At 40.0% G+C, this 16,419-nt stretch overlaps 1 protein-coding gene across 1 annotated transcript in view; it reads left to right on the plus strand.

The window, feature by feature from the left end:
• The first annotated feature begins 254 nt into the window (after nucleotides 1-254).
• MSH2 (mutS homolog 2) overlaps nucleotides 255-16,419 on the plus strand; it is a 74,161-nt gene continuing 57,996 nt past the window's right edge. The window contains exons 1-6 of the mRNA XM_006880900.1: nucleotides 255-584; nucleotides 4,278-4,432; nucleotides 6,652-6,930; nucleotides 7,760-7,906; nucleotides 13,230-13,379; nucleotides 13,880-14,013. Of these exons, the coding sequence (XP_006880962.1) occupies nucleotides 374-584; nucleotides 4,278-4,432; nucleotides 6,652-6,930; nucleotides 7,760-7,906; nucleotides 13,230-13,379; nucleotides 13,880-14,013 (1,076 nt within the window). The 5' untranslated portion in view covers nucleotides 255-373. The remainder of the gene's footprint in view (nucleotides 585-4,277; nucleotides 4,433-6,651; nucleotides 6,931-7,759; nucleotides 7,907-13,229; nucleotides 13,380-13,879; nucleotides 14,014-16,419) is intronic.

Genomic DNA, 16,419 nt, shown 5'->3' on the forward strand with positions numbered 1-16,419 from the left:
TCCTGGCACTAAGCTTAAAGTCAGTAAGGAATGTCCCACCTGGGCCCCTAACCTGCCCATTCATCTACCTGGATTCCAAGCTCGTGCAGCAGAGAAAACCTGGAGGCGGGGCTCTAGGAAAGATGCGGAGGGACCTACGCAGGAGCATGCGCAGTAGTCAGAGCCAGCCGCGTGCGCGGGAAACTGAGCTCACCATCTGCTTCTGATTGGTTGCGGTAGCGGAATCCCACCCACCAAAACTCAGCGCTGGCTGTTGATTGGGTGTCTCCTCCCAGGCCGGACGCCGCTCGTGGCGAGGGCGGGGAGGCGGAAACAGCTTGGTGGGTGCGGGGTCTGGCGCTTGGTTTTGTAGTAGCTGAGGTGAAGTACAGTCATGGCGGTACAGCCGAAGGACACCCTGCAGCTGGAGAGCGTGGCCGAGGCCGGCTTTGTTCGCTTCTTCCAGGGCATGCCGGAGAAGCCGACCACCACGGTGCGCCTCTTCGACCGCGGGGACTTCTACACGGTGCACGGCGAGGACGCGCTGCTGGCTGCTCGGGAGGTGTTCAAGACCCAGGGGGTGGTCAAGTACCTGGGGCCTGCAGGTGAGGGCGGGTGCGGGGCTCAGGAGGGCCGGGGACGCCATAGGCATCTTTGTCCTGCCGAGAACGAGGCCGGTGCACGGGGTTCCCGCGAGCAGCGCTGGAGGCGGGGGCGCCGCTGCCTGGTCTGGACCCCGGTGCTGCCCGCTGGGCGCTCCCTGCAGGAGTTTCGCTCTCTGCACCTCTAACTGGTCCAGATCTGAAATAACACTAGTGCCTGGCGGCGTTTTACTTTGTTTTCCTCCGCAGTCCCATTACATCTCCGCTTGGCGGCTGTGCCTTCCTTTGTGGTCACTGTCCTTTCCAAACACCCTCTGTGAGACCCTTGCAGGACTGGGGTTCAGTCTGGGAGTTTCGGAGATCATGTCACCAATATAAGTTTGTCCCTGGCTCATGTTGTTATTGTGACCCCGGGTGTCGGAGCGGATTCATCGCTGACCCTCCTGCGGCTAATCGGTTACACAGGAGGAGAGATTGTTTATCTTTTTTCTGCAAACCAGCTGATGGATTCGAACTGCTTGTCTTGAGATTGGCAGCAGGACTCCTTATTACTCGGCCATCAGAACGCCCTTATGCAGTAGGTATTGCAGTTAGGTGCTGTCAAGTTGAGTAAAACTTAGAAAGGTCAGAGCCAATATTCTGAAACAGAGTTCTTTAAAGTAGCATTTTGCATGACCTTAGATATATGACTTCTGCTTATAGTTAATAAATGAAATAAGGGACTAATTTCTGAATTTGAAGTCATTGATTTTCTTGTCCTTATTTATTGCCCAATTCTCAGATGCACAGCAAGTGATTCAAAAGACCATGGCTTGAGGAGGGTGCACCTTAGTCTTTAAACTGACATCATTTCTCCATAGCATTATGCATAGGTCCTTGACAGCCGACTCTCTCAGTGCAATGCATCTTTTGATTTTTCTGACTCCTGATACAAAAGGGTTGATGGTGGCACCAAGTCAGATGAAATTGTTGACAATGTTAGTCTTTTCTACATCTATCTTGATACTGCTTTTTGGCCCAGTGGTGAAGATTTTGTTTTCCCAGTGTTGAGATAAAATCCACACTGAAGTCCTTGATATTCTGCACAAGTATTTCAAGTCCTCTTCACTTTTTAGCAAACAGGATTGCTTATCTGCTTGAACAGAGAAGAGTACTGAATAATTTAGACTGCCTGAAGAACAGACTGATCTGTCCTGGAGAAAGTGCAACCAAGACACTCCTTGGAGGCAAAGATGGTGAAACCTTATTTCACATACTTTGGGCATGATGTAGGAGGGGCCGTTCTTTGGTAAAAGACATCATACTTGGAAAGGTGGAGGGTGAGTGAAAGAGAAGAGAATCTTCAATGATCTTTATTAGTGACTACAGCAGTAGGCTCAAGGATGTCAGAAAAAATGAGAAACAGGACAGAACAAGGTTCAGCTCCATTGTCTGAGTCAATTCCATCTAACAACAGCAGTAATTCCCCAATTAAGAAATACTAACTTAGAATAAAAAAAAAGTCTTATATGCTCATGTTTGACTGAATAGCAATATGGAGATGTTTGTGCCTTATTGGAAAGTTTCATTTGTAAATAAAACTCTCAAATTTCTGGGAAAAAGTAGACTTCACAATTTGAGAATTGCTAGATGTTTAGTTTGTGTTAAATTAGAAATTCTTCAGAATAAATTTACAACCAACCTGTTTGACATAGGAAGTTTAGTTTAACATGTACAATTATCAAATTATAATTGAGACAAAATAGTAGTATCTAGGATAAATATATAAAAAATTAACTTACAGGGGAGCTCTGGTGGCCTAGAGGCAAGAAGCTGCACTGCAATCCCAGAGGCGCACGGTTCAAATCCACCAGATGCTCTGCCGGGAAAGGAGGGACAATCTCCTCCTGTACCAGTCAGATCCGATTTGACGGTACACACACACACACACACACACAATAATTAAAAAAATAAAAAAAAAAAATTACTTACTGCATAGCTAAATTACTGTTACTTAATAGATTTGAAGAAACTGGTTTAATATTCAAACTATGTAGTTTTTCAGAAAATGATGTAGTATTTTTTTCCCCAGTACTTGTGCAATAAACTCTGTTAGCCTAGTGGAAACTGTCTATAAAACCAGCTGTATTCTATAGACATGGTTCCTTATAAATTTTAATTCTTTACTGCCAATCAAAAGACATTTCTTTACTACAACTTGTATTCCATATTAGAATGAAAATCACAGAGGTAGGAGGAAGCAGGAGTGGCATCTACTTTCTAAACCACATGCCTCTGGAAACTTTATGAACTGTGAGAAACAACAGTAGTTATAGAAAGGCCTCAGGTCTTTTGTCCATTAGGGTCACTGTGAGTCGTGCCCAACTTGAGGGCAGTCAAGAACAACAACTTACAATAGTATCCTGATTTTAATTGTTTAAAAGGAAGAAAGTTTTCTCTTTCTCACTCTTCCTCTTAAGTCTAGCAGAATAATCAGCTATTTAAATATTTAAGTGATTCTGAACTATGTAATGCAGTGATAGAGCTGTGGACAACAAACAGCCTTGCATAACCAGAGGAATAAAATCATCATTTAGACTGGAAAGCAATTTAAGCCGTTACTCACTATAAAGCTAAGTGGCCTTACCTGGCCCCTAGAAACCAAAAACCAACCAAACAAAAAAAAAATGTATTATCCTGGAATTGTTTATACTTCATGGCAATATCTTATGTGCAAGAGTAGAGATGTACTCAGAGCTGAAGAATGAAGTTTTGGAAAAATACCAACAGGCCTTCCTTCAGAAGTGCCTTTCAGCGTGTTTCAATGACCCATTTGTTTAATAGGCAAGCACTTAAACATTTGCACCCCATAGGAATTCCGAGTGTTCTCCATACTTTTAAGACTTGCCTCCTTCAACCTGTACTACGCAATTCCAGGTAGATAATTTCTTGCACAAATGGCTCCAAATTATGCTGTCTACATGGATTTGCTTACAGCATATACCGATAGAGGTGTGTAGAAATGCCATCTGCCATTCCTGTTTGTCTTGTCAGACTCTGTATCTGAATATAGACTGCCACCTGGCACTGCTCACAATGTCGGATTGCGTCTGTAATGGGATTTACCTCTGTTGTCTGTGACTCTTGTGCACCTCTCTGTGTTGTGTCTTTGTCTAATATTGTGCCGATTATCCCTTTTGGTCTTTCCTTCTCCCAGTTTAGTACATGAGTCTTACCATTCTAGGGAGCTGTGGTAGCCTGCCTAATGGGCAAGGAGTTGCCTTGCCAACCTAAAGGCAAGCCGTTTGAATCCATCTCCTGCTCCACAGAAGAAACATGGACTTTCTCTTGCAGTGTGACTCACAGCATCTGAAAGTCTGCTGGAGGGTCCACTTGGAGTCAGTCTGACTTAGGAGCATGTTTTAATAACAACAGCATCCTACTACCTTCCATAGTGGTTGCACCATTTGGAATCCCATCACCAGTGTTTGCGGGTTCCAGTCTCTCCACACCCTCTCCACTGTGTTATTTTTGTATTTGTTGTTTTACAGGCTTCTCCTGACATAGGCCCTTGGATAGGTGGTCAGTCCACTATTGGGTCAGTGAATTACTGAGAAAACAATAACTGGGTAAAGTACTGTATTGTGTTAGGAGCTTGAACACTCATGACTTCAAAGCCTTAATTTTGTAACTTGTGATTTTTTTGTTTTTCTTTAGGAACAAAGACTCTGGAGAGTGTTGTCCTTAGCAAAATGAATTTTGAGTCTTTTGTAAAAGGTCTTCTTCTAGTTCGTCAATATAGAGTTGAAGTTTACAAGAACAGAGCTGGAAATAAAGCCTCCAAGGAGAATGATTGGTATTTGGCATTTAAGGTAATTATCCTTTTTTTAAGAATAGGAAAAGAAATGAGAGAAAATTCTGCGTGTTTTAACATTTTAAACTTATTGTGACAATAAAATGCTTTTAGAAACTTTAGTATTTAAAAAAAATGAGGCTTAAAAAGTTACATTAAATAGTAATTCATTAGGGCGTTCTGGTGGCATAGTTGTAAGAATTTGTGCTGCAATCCCAAAGGCATGTGGTTCGAGTCCACCAGCTGTTCTGTGGGAAAAGGATGGGCAATCTCCTCCCGTGTGATTACTGCCTCTTTGGAGGGTCAGCTGTGGGTCTGTTCTGACTTGATAGTGCCCAACAGTAACAAGTCCTAATTATAGGGAGCTCTGGTTGCCTAGTGGTAAGAAGCTATGCTGCAATCCCAAAGACACACAGTTCAAATCCACTGGCTGCTCCGCAGGAGAAGGCTGAGCAGTCTCCTCCCGTGCGATTAACTGTCTCTGAAAACCCACTGGAGGGTCACTTATGGGTTTCAACTCAGTGGTACACAACATTAAACAGTAATTATTTTATTGATTTTTAAGGAATAATAGAAAAATAAATAGTAAGCCAAGTACCTTATTTATATACATTAGTAATATGTATATTTGTACATATTCTTCTCTCTTCTTAGATTATAAATTTTTGCAAGTCTGACATTTCCTTAAGTGATGATAGCCACTCGATTGAAGGGATTACTGCAGCTATCATTCTATGCTTTACACCTCACTCTTTTGTCTTGAATTCTTCAAGGTGGACACACACAGATTTATCTCAAGGAAATAGCTCGGGGTCTTGTAGAGTCAGGCCTCAGCAGACAGGTGAATTTGGAGGTTGATAGGTAATTCAAGTTATGGCAGGCTGCTGATCCAAGTCCAGAGAACTGGAGGGAAAGAGCCAGATGCAGGATCCAGATCAAACTGAGGCTACATAACTTTTTTTTTTAAAATTTATTATTTTTTTGTGTGTGTACCATCACATCATATCTGAGTGGTACAGGAGGAGATTGCCCCTCCTACAGCAGAGCATCTGGTAGATTTGAACCACGTCCCTCTGAGATGGCAGTGCAGCTCTTTGCCACTAGGCCACCAGAGCTCTCTATGAAGCTACATAACTTTGCCAGGATGTATGTGGCAGTCATGTGTGTTTTACATATGTACAAGCTGTGATAGTCTGTACCCATTAAGATTTACAGCGCTGGAAATTCTATGGGATGTTTGTACACTGTTGCTGTAAGTCAGAATTGACAACAATGATTATTTGGTTATATGATACATTTACTTACTGACATGTGCAACCAATAGGTAGGTTGATCCTGCAGTGGGTTTTTGGGGTGCTGTGAATCAAACACGAGGAGGTTGCCCATCTTCGCAGAGCTGGAAATTTAGGAGCCCTTTGGTGGTTTAGCAGCACAACTTGGACTACATGTCCTGCACTTCCTAGATAGTTTGATAGACTATAGAAACTTAAGCATGACATTAACAGGATTATTGAACTTAAATTTATGTGACAGAATTATTTGGATACTTAGTGACTATATGTATAAATGCACTTGCCACATTTTAAACTTAAATCACTTTTTATTTATTTTTTTTTTTGGTTGTGTTTTTGGTGAAAGTTTACACAGCAAATTAGTATCCCATTGACAGTTTCCACATAAATTATTTTTGATGTTGCTTACATTTGTCACAGTGGGTCAGTATCTTCTTTAATTGTGTCTGTTTTTCCATTTCCAGGGCTCTGGCTTCCTTGTTCCCTCCTCATCTTTGATTTTGAGTAATTGTTGGTCTTTTCTCTAGTACTGATGGTTTTTAAAGAGTTCACTGCTTTTATGGATAATATTCTTTATGCCACTCTGCTTCACTGAAACACCCCAGACACTACTGGCTTCATTAGAATTCAGGTCATGATTTTTGTGAGGTGTGCTATCCTGACTGACTAGGTAGCCTCATGACACTAGGGTCCTAAGACTGAGATCACTTAGAATAAATACATTTATTTTTACATTTTCCCAGGTACTCTGAGAACAGTTGAAAAGGTAGCTCAGTTTTATAGAATATGTGGTAATAATAATTGGAGTATTTCATTATAAGCAGTTACTTTTTGTTAGCAAACTTACTTGACTAAAGCCCATTGGAGTTAAAAATCGTCATTTGGTAATAGCATTTTAAAGTGTGTTCAGCTGGGTCTTAAAAAATTGTTCTTTATTTTTGCTTAGGCATCCCCAGGCAATCTTTCTCAATTTGAAGACATTCTGTTTGGAAGCAATGACATGTCCTCTTCCATTGGTGCTGTGGGTGTTAGAATGTCCACAGTGGACGGCCAGAGGCAGGTTGGCGTTGGGTATGTGGACTCTCTTCAGAGGAAGCTTGGGCTGTGTGAGTTCCCTGACAATGACCAGTTCTCCAATCTTGAAGCTCTCCTCGTCCAGATTGGTCCCAAGGAATGTGTTTTACCAGGAGGAGAGACTGCTGGAGACATGGGGAAACTGAGGCAGGTAAGGAAATCTTGAGTCCGGTGGCACATGAGAATCTGAGCCTAGAAAAGGCGTTTTTGTTTTTGGGTTTTGTTTTTTTTTCGATGCAACATAGTGTTCCATTGTGTGAAAGTACCACAGCTTCTCTATCCACTCATTTGTTGTTCATAGACAAGGCTTTTTAATGGACTTGATGCTGTTTTCTTTAAATGCTAACCATGTGATTTAAAACCGTTTTAGACTTTTTACTTGAGTATTTTTAAAATATTTTCTACCTCAATGACATTCTGATTGCCATATGTGTTTTGTTTAGCTATTTCTTACAAAGTAAATAACTTGAAGGATTTTTTCTTTATTGGACCGCAGATACCTTAAACTCTATGGTCTTTTTTTATTTTATTTTATTTTATTTTTTCTATGGTCATTTTTACCATAAAGAATAAGCATCATCTTCAGGATAGGTCAAGATAACAGTTTGTTCATATGGTCTCTGTGAGCTCTGCCACACTCAAGGGCACTTTACCACAGTGCAGTGTCTCAGTAACTTCCCACAAATGTTTTTCTGTTCAGAGTTTTTATTACTGAAACCATTCTTTGGAAGCTTTAAATGAGAACATGATGTAAAATTTTTATTAACATTTAGCCTTTAGGTTTTTTTAATAGAAATGATACAATAGTTAATACACGTAAGTTGCCATTGTCTTGTACTTTATGTTCTAATTCAGTATTAATTAATGATTTTTTGGCTTCTTAACTTTATTTTCACCAGTGAATAGTTACCAGTGGGTACTCATCTTTTTCTTGTTGCAGGATCTAAATATACTAATTTTAAATGCTTCTTGTAAAACAGGTTATTCAGAGAGGAGGCATTCTGATCTCAGATAGAAAAAGAACAGACTTTTCCACAAAAGATGTATATCAGGATCTCAACCGGTTGTTGAAAGCCAGAAAGGGAGAACAGATGAACAGTGCTGTCTTGCCGGAAATGGAGAATCAGGTCAGTGAACTGCAAATGTGACATTTATTCTCAAATTATGATAGTAGCTCTATAGAAGAAGCCTGCTTCTATCATAAACCTAAAGTGTATCAGTGATTTTGATCTGTGGTGAGAGTTGTGAAAATTTCTAGAAACATTTGAATATAAATATAAGCATCATACTAAACTTGAGGACAATGTTTGGTGGAGTTCCCCGTTTAAGGATAGGTTTGGAAGCAGGAGTGGCCCAACTTCCTAAACCACATGTCTCTGGAAACTCTTTGAAGAGAGAGAAACAATGATAGGTATAGAAAGGCCTTTTGTTCATAGTGTCACCATGGGCTGTGCTTGACAGCATTGAGCAACATTTAAAGTATTTAGTCACCAGTCTGGAACTGGACTCCAGATTGGAAAGTTGTCTGGAGCAGCCAGATTCTATAGAGGTTTGTTTTCTAGTTCTGGTGAGGATTAAGGTGCAATGATTACTCGCCATTGGGTGTGAATTGATTGTATTCGGGCCTTCAATTGGAAAAGAAATTTGGTCAAACGTTCTTCTAAGTGAGGTAGCACTGATCTGTCCCTTTGCTCTACAGAGGTGACTCATCGTGGTTGTGATGTTAAACATTGTGACACTGATGCGTTAAATGCAGTAATGGTTACCCATGGTGGACAGTGTTTGGTGGAACTCCCTGATCCACTTCTGAAATGGCATGCCTCTGGAAACTCTGTGAACATGGAGAAACGATGAAAGTTTCCAAGTGTCCAGGTCTTTTGTTCATAGGGTCTCTTTGAGTCGTCTATGACTCAACGGCACTTAATAATAAAACAGAGAGCTATGTTGGCCTAGTGGATATATTATCAAGCCAAAGGTGGATGATTTTAATCTGTGGTCCTCAGGCCTGGTTTAAATTGGTTTTTGTCAAACATTCTTCTAAGTGATTTAGCACTGCTCTGTGCTTTGCTGTACAAGTTGCTGTGATGCTGAACACTGTGACACTGATGTGTCAAATACAATAATGGTTACCCATGCTGGACAGTGTTTGATGGAGCTCCCCAATTAAAACAAGCTTGGAAGCAGGAGTGGCATCCACTTCAAAAATAGCTTGCCTCCAAAAACCCAGTGAACCTGGAGAAAGGATGAAAGTTATACAAATATTCAGGTTTCTCATTCATAGGGTTTCTGTGAGTGGCCAGCCACTCGATGGCACTTAACAACAACCTCAAGGGATCACTGGTGGCCTAGTAGTAAGAAGCTACGCTGCAGTCCCTAAAGTATATGGTTCAAATCCACCAGCTGCAAGAGAAAGATGGTCCGTCTTTCCCCAATTGATGTAACTGTCTCTGGAAACCCACTGGAGGTCAGCTATGGGTTGGTTCTGATTAAACAGCACACATCGCCATCATGCTGAATTCCATGCTCCATATGCCCTTTGAATATGGAAAGTTTCACTGGCTTCATTTGCAAGATTCTGATTACTTTCATTTTCTTAGGTGGATAGCGGATGGAGGGGAAGAGAGACCTATTTTCTGTTTTCCCTCTGTTTATCTAATGTGAAGTCTTTGATAAGTTACTTCACTTTGCTGCAAAGCGATTTTTATACCTGTTAAATAAGTAAAAATGCTGGTCTCAAAGGATTGTTGGTGGAAATTAAAAAGCCTACCAATTTCATAGTCATCTAGTTAGTTTTGACATATGACTACCCTCTGTCATATTTCTGAGGTTGTAAACCATTGTGGGAGGAGACTGCCCATCTTTCTCCCTTGGATTGACTGGTAGTTTTGAACTACTGAACTTTTGATTATGCGTATAAAGAGTTGCTCCAATAGGTCTCCTCGTAATGGCAGTTAGGAGATAATAAGTGACTTATACATAATAGAAGAGGCTGTGGCACCAGCGGTATCATTGCTGATGTCCTACAGATCCGACCTGAAAGCAGTGACTACTAGAAGAAGGTCTATTTATGCTTTATTGATTATAGAAAGATATTTGGCTGAATGGATCTTAACAAATTATGGCTGGCACTGAGAAGAATGGGAATCCCAGAAGACTTAATTGTGCTTATGTGAAACGTATGCCTAGACCAAGAGACTTGTGCAAACAGAGCACAGGAACACTACATGGTTTAAAATTAAGAAAGGAGTGTGTCAGGGTTATATTCTCTCTTTATACCTAGTCAGTTTGTATACTGAACATATTATTTGAAAAGTTGGACCTTAGGAGGAAGATTCATCAGTTAACTTTGTTATTCATATGACACAACCTTGCTTGCTGAAAGTGAGGAGGACTTGAAGCACTTGCTGCAGAAGACTGAAGACTATAGCCTTTAACATGGATTGCATCTCTATGTCAAGAAAACAGAAATTCTCTTCACTGAACCTATACATAACATCGTGATAGATGGAGAGAAGACTGAAACTGTCATTGACTTCATCTTACTTGGATTCACAATCAGTACCCTTGGTATCAGCGATCAGGAGACATGCTCTGGGAAGATCTGTGGTCAGGGACCTCGCCACATTATTGAGGAGCAGTGATGTTAGTTTAAGGACTAAGGTACACCTAATTCAGGCCATGTTCCTTGAAGACAAAGATGGTGAAACATCATCTCACATACTTGGGCCATGTTGCTAGGAGAAATTATTCCTTGGAGAAGGATATCATGCTTGGGGAGTTGGAGGGATGGTGAAAGACAGGAAGATACTTAACCAGGTGGATTGACATAATGACTACAGCAATGAGCTCAAGTGTGTCAGAAATTGTGAGGACGGCACAAGGTCAGGGCTCAGATCTGTTTTTCATTGCGTTGCTATCAGTTGCACTTGTCTAGTGGCCCCTCATAGCAACAATATATACATGATAATGTGTGAAAAAATGGAACCTAGCAGCTTGAATTAAGATTTTGCATGGGTTATGTATAATTAGGGGTAGAAATGAATTTGCAAACAATGTAACTTTTTTCCTTTTTATATTTTTTATTTTTTTATTATTTGTGTGTCTGTATACCGTCAAATCAGATCTGACTGGTACAGGAGGAAATTGTCCCTCCTTCCCCGGCAGAGCATCTGGTGGATTCTGACTGTGTACCTCTGTGATTGCAGTGCAGTTTCTTGCCACTAGGCCACCAGAGCACCCCGGCAAACAATGTAACTTTTAATAGTGGTTTGAATTTATTATGCTATGTGCCCTCAAGTTACTTGGGACTCATAGGGACTGTATGTGCAGCAGCTCTGAACCCTGTTTTTATCTTATTCATCAAACATTAGAGGTCAAGCTGACTTGAAAGATATATTTCTATGGCAACAGACTATTTGTGAATCATTGATAAGTAAAATGAAAATTTCTGTTGGGTGTTTAAGCAACACAGAACACAACAGTGGTAAAACCCATTGCTTTAAGACAATTTTGACCTAGTAGTTTAGAGTAGAACTTGCCTTTGGTGTTTCCAAGGCTGTAAATCTTTATGGAATTGGATTACAGTATCTTTGCAAGAGTGGCTAGTTTGAATTGCTTACCTTTTGTTATCAACTTAGTACTTACTCCGCCATACCACCAGACTTCTTTAAATAAGCCCACGGGTTTTTTTAACTGCTTATCCATTTCAAAATAGATTTGAACCTATCATGAACTGAGGTGGGCTCTCCCACTGCTGCTGTGCGGAGAAGATGGAGCTGTTTCTTCTCTGAATGACTCCTTTGCCTCCCAGCTTCCCACCCAAGAAGGGGCCCATCCTTGGGCTCAGCGGAGAAAGTAGAATGGACTGAGATTATTTATCTATTGTTGTTTTGATGTGGTGGTTCTACTAAGTAGTAGTTGGAGCCTGTTGATGCAATTTCATTGTTGAGATTTACAATCTCAGTCAGTATGGCTGATTAGTAAGAAGAAATTTTTGTGTGGAAGATACAAAATCTATACTTTGCACTTCTCTGCCACCTCTCTTCTGACAACAACTGCTGATGGCAGTACTTTCCACTCTGATTTTAGCCACTGGCACCAGGCTGGGTCTCAAAATTGAGAAGACTCTGCCATTTCAGCCTCCATAAACCTGTGGGGAACAGACCTTCTAAGCCTTCACCTGTATCTGGAATGCTATTTTTGATGCTTAAACAGTTCTTAAAAGTAAAGATAATTAGTTGTAGTGCAGATATTCTAATCGATACTGTAAAACACAGTGGCTATGAATGGTTGCATGGAAAATCAGTTTGCTTTGTAAACTTGTCCTCAAATTAAATTTTTTTAAAAAAAAATCAAAGGTGTTTATACCTGAAATGAAGTAGAATTTTGTTTAGGGAAGAATCATACTATGTGTACAAAGCACAGAAGAGCACTGTCGCTCCATGGAGTGGTCCTAACAGAGCTGGGATAAAGTGGGAAAAAGGTTAACACGTGTCCATGGGCATAGTGACCTGCTTCATGCCAGCTTTCAAAGTACCCTTCCAGCTGAGGCTCCTGGACACAGGGTCCCTATACTGCTGTGCCCGTTGAGGAGTGAAATGGATTATAAAGTAAATAGAGAAACTTGTGAAATTTTTCTAAATGTTCAAGGAATATGAAATGAGAATCAGACAGCAGCTACAGGTTTGGGATGAGCAGTCTCTCCCCCATGTGATTTCCTGCCTCTGAAAACCTTAACCTCTTAAAAGGTCTGCTGTGAGTTGGTTCTGACTTAACCGTACGTATCAACCAATACTAACCGATAAGTAATTGTCACTGTCATCAGATTAACGCTGACAACGTGGTGACTCTGGGTTACAGGAAAAAAAGCCCGCAGGTGATAATCTTTATGGGACACAGGGATTTGGGTAATTAGGTTGAGTCTGTCAGAGACCGTGAGATTGGCTCCCCAATAGGCAGGGTTCAGAGCTGTTGTGCATCAGGTTGCCATGAGTTGTAGGTGACTCATGGCACATAACAAACAAATCTTGATGGATTCAGCCAACTAGGCCTTGGTTTAGTGATTTCAATCCATCTACCTTTAGATGAGCAACAGCTTGTAAACTGGATCACCCAAGGATGAGCTGCAACCAATTTGACACCACGTAGCAACAGATAGACTGCTGTGCTGGTACCCGCATTGTTCCCAGGGGACTTGTGGGTAATTTTTGCTTTTGACCGATAAAAAGTCCTGCTGTTAGTTACATTTTCACTTTCTGAAGATGGATTTTCAGTCTTAAGAGATTTATTGGGACATTGTCTAATAATGTTATTTTAGATTGGGAAGGGAAAATTGATAATTTTTGGAGTTTATTTCATTTTGGCATTTAAAAAATTCTTTACCGTTTGGTTCTCCAGAGTGGTCCTACCGATTCAGCAGTCTCTCTTTCCTCCTTCAATTCTTCACCTTAGGTTGCCGTTTCATCATTGTCTGCTGTCATTAAGTTTTTAGAACTCTTATCAGACGATTCGAACTTTGGACAATTTGAACTGACTACTTTTGACTTCAACCAGTATATGAAATTAGATATTGCAGCTGTCAGAGCCCTTAACCTTTTCCAGGTAAAACAAAATTGCATGAGTTAAACAAATGTTGAATGATTAAAAAGTGTGTCTTATATATGTACTATAGACATTGACTAAAAACTTAGATATTTTGAAATATAAGAATCCCTTGAATAAATAGTTTTGGGTTTCTTTTGTTTTTATTCTTAAATGCTAAACAAATACTGTTGTTTTTTTTCAAAGCTTTATAAATTATATATAGTAATAAGAGTTCTTTAAAGTTATACTGTGTTAGAACTATCCCCTGGAACAAAAAAGTTAAATTTTGAGCCTTTTAAGTCAAGAACAGTTACAAAGTATTATACTTACAAAGTAGTTTTGGTCTGGGGAAAATACAGGAAGTTTAATTTTAGGAAGAAGAACCTTTTTTTGCAAATGTCTCATTAAATATTTCAGAAGTATGTGTTCTTATGTCTAAAATTATTTTTTTCATGTTAACATTTATTTATTTATTTTTTTTAATTAAGTGCTCCATTTTGTATTTTTTGTTTGCCCAGGGTTCTGTTGAAGACACCACTGGCTCTCAGTCACTGGCTGCATTGCTGAATAAATGCAAAACTCCTCAAGGACAGAGATTGCTTAATCAGTGGATCAAGCAGCCTCTTATGGATAAGAACAGAATAGAAGAGAGGTATATTAATGTATGGCTTTGCAAAAGTTAAAGTAACTTTCATTTATATGATTATGCCTCTTATTCTAACATGCAGTCTTGCACCTGTGTTAACATTTAACTATTCAGAGTTACACCAGCCAGTAAGTAAATGCCATCAACTCGGCACCAACTCATATAGAAACTCATAGATGGGTCTCATCGGCAGAGCCACTGGTGGATTTGAACCGCCAGGGAGGCATCATTTTTGGGTTAGCTATGCAACTCCTAAGAGACTGTGCCACCAGAGCTCCCAGTGAATGAAATCAAAGGGTACTGAGAGTCTTCAGAGAACTTAATTTCCCAGGTAATGTTTTTCATTAATGTTATGTGCCATCGATAGTCTGTGACTCATAGTGACAGCTCTAAAGCCTGCCCTGTCCTGAGCCACTCTCACTGACTGACACACCTACCTCCATTTCTCTAGTCACTGTATCAATCCATCTCATCCCAGGTCTTCCTCTCCTGCGCTTTCCCTCCACCCTTCCAAGCATGCTGTCCTTCCCTACGTCCCTACTGGCCACATGCTCAGAGTATGTGAGAAAGAGCTTCAAAATCCTAGCCTCCAAAGGAGAAACTTGGTTTCACCCTTTCCACGACAGAGCTATTTGTTTTCTTGGTGGTCCATGGTAGTTCAAGACTTCTCCAGCACCCAATTTAAAGACATCATTCTCAGTCATTGTCCAGTTACCTGATGCATAGGAAGTAATTGGGAAGACCATGATCTGAGTCAGGCACACCTTGGTCTCTAGACTGACATTGTTGCTTTTCAATACTCTGGAGAGGTCCCTGACAGCAGGTTTTCCCAGTGCATAGGGATTACGGCCTAAAATGTCCTGCGGGGCATTTATGCTCTTTACCTTTGTAAAGGTCCATGGCAGCAGATTTTGTTCAGTGGGATACAATGTCTGATTTCTCCACTGCTGTTTGTAAAAGTGCTGATTGTGAATCTAAGTAAAAAAAAAAATCCTTGACTAATCTCCATCCATCATGGCATTAACTGATCCAGTTGTGAAGATACTGGTTTTCTTTACACTGAGGTATAATACAGTCTTCTTTTTAAAGAAAATTTTGTACATTCAATGATTTATTCATTACAAACAACTTTTTTACTATTTTATATTTACATAGTATACATTTTGTTTCATGCACTCCTCCATTCACTTTGTTTCACATTATCATTCTCTACATTGTGTTTTTTCCCCCCATACATCATGTTTTATAAAATAAATCACCATTGATCCATGCCCACCATTACCTCATCTTTTCAGGTGGTAATACTGTCTTAACCATCATTGATTAATTGCTTTAGGTCTATTCTGCAAACAAGATTTTTTCATCTACATATCCCAGATTATTGTGCTTGCTTCCAATCTCGATACCACATAGGTCTTCATATAGTCCATCTTCTGGAATTAGAGATTCAGTAAGGTTGATAAAAGGTTACAGCTGTGGTGTACACCTTCCTGACTGTAAATCATGTACCATCCCCTTTTTCTGTTGGAAAGATTATCTCGTGGTCTTTGTATAGCTTCCATTGAGAATTTTCCCAGTATTCATGGTTTGTAATAAACCACACAATTCATTGCCGTTGCATACTCCGCAAAACAGATAAACGTCTTTCTAGTGTTCTCTCCTTTGACTCATGATCCGTCTGACGTTAGTAGTATCCCTTGTCCTGTGCCCTCTAGAATCTAGTGTGAATTTCTGGCATTTTCCCTTTTGATGTACTCCTGCTTCCATGTTTTAATATTCTGTAACATTTTACTTGTTTGTGATTTAGTGATAATTTTTACATTCATTAGATCCCTGTTTTTTGAACCGGGCACAGACAGTGATCTCTTCCAGCCATTTGGCTGGGTATTGGCTCTCTAGATTTTCTTGATATCGACAAATGAGCTGCGATCAGCTGTCCAATGGTTAGAACATTACTTGATAACCTGTCAATTCTGGAATCCCTGGTTTTTGCCCATTCCTTCACAGACTTTATTTTTTTCCTTCAGAACTACTGGTTCTTTTTAGTTCTTCCCCCCCCCCTCCCTTTTATTTTTAGGTTTTTCACTGGTTCCTGATCATAGGAAAAATTCCTGAAATGGTTGAACATCAACTAATTTTTTTTGGCACAGTGACTGTATGTTCCTTCTATCTTCTTTTGATGCTTCTTACATCATTCAGTCTTTTTTTGTATGGAGTCCCTTAATTCTTCTTTTCTTTTAGCTTGAGAAATGTTGAGACTGTCTTAGCATCCATGTGTTTAGATGTGGCTATCACTTATATTTAATTATAAAATTTAATTGAAATTGGGAGTCTAATAAAAGTGGACCAAAAGTTTATCATCAAACCACAAATTCAAGAATAAAATTTTATTCTTTTATATTTAATTATAAA

The sequence above is a fragment of the Elephantulus edwardii genome, unplaced genomic scaffold, assembly GCF_000299155.1.
Source record: "Elephantulus edwardii isolate Elephantulus edwardi_28Jun2011 unplaced genomic scaffold, EleEdw1.0 scaffold00011, whole genome shotgun sequence".
Lineage (NCBI taxonomy): Eukaryota > Metazoa > Chordata > Mammalia > Macroscelidea > Macroscelididae > Elephantulus > Elephantulus edwardii.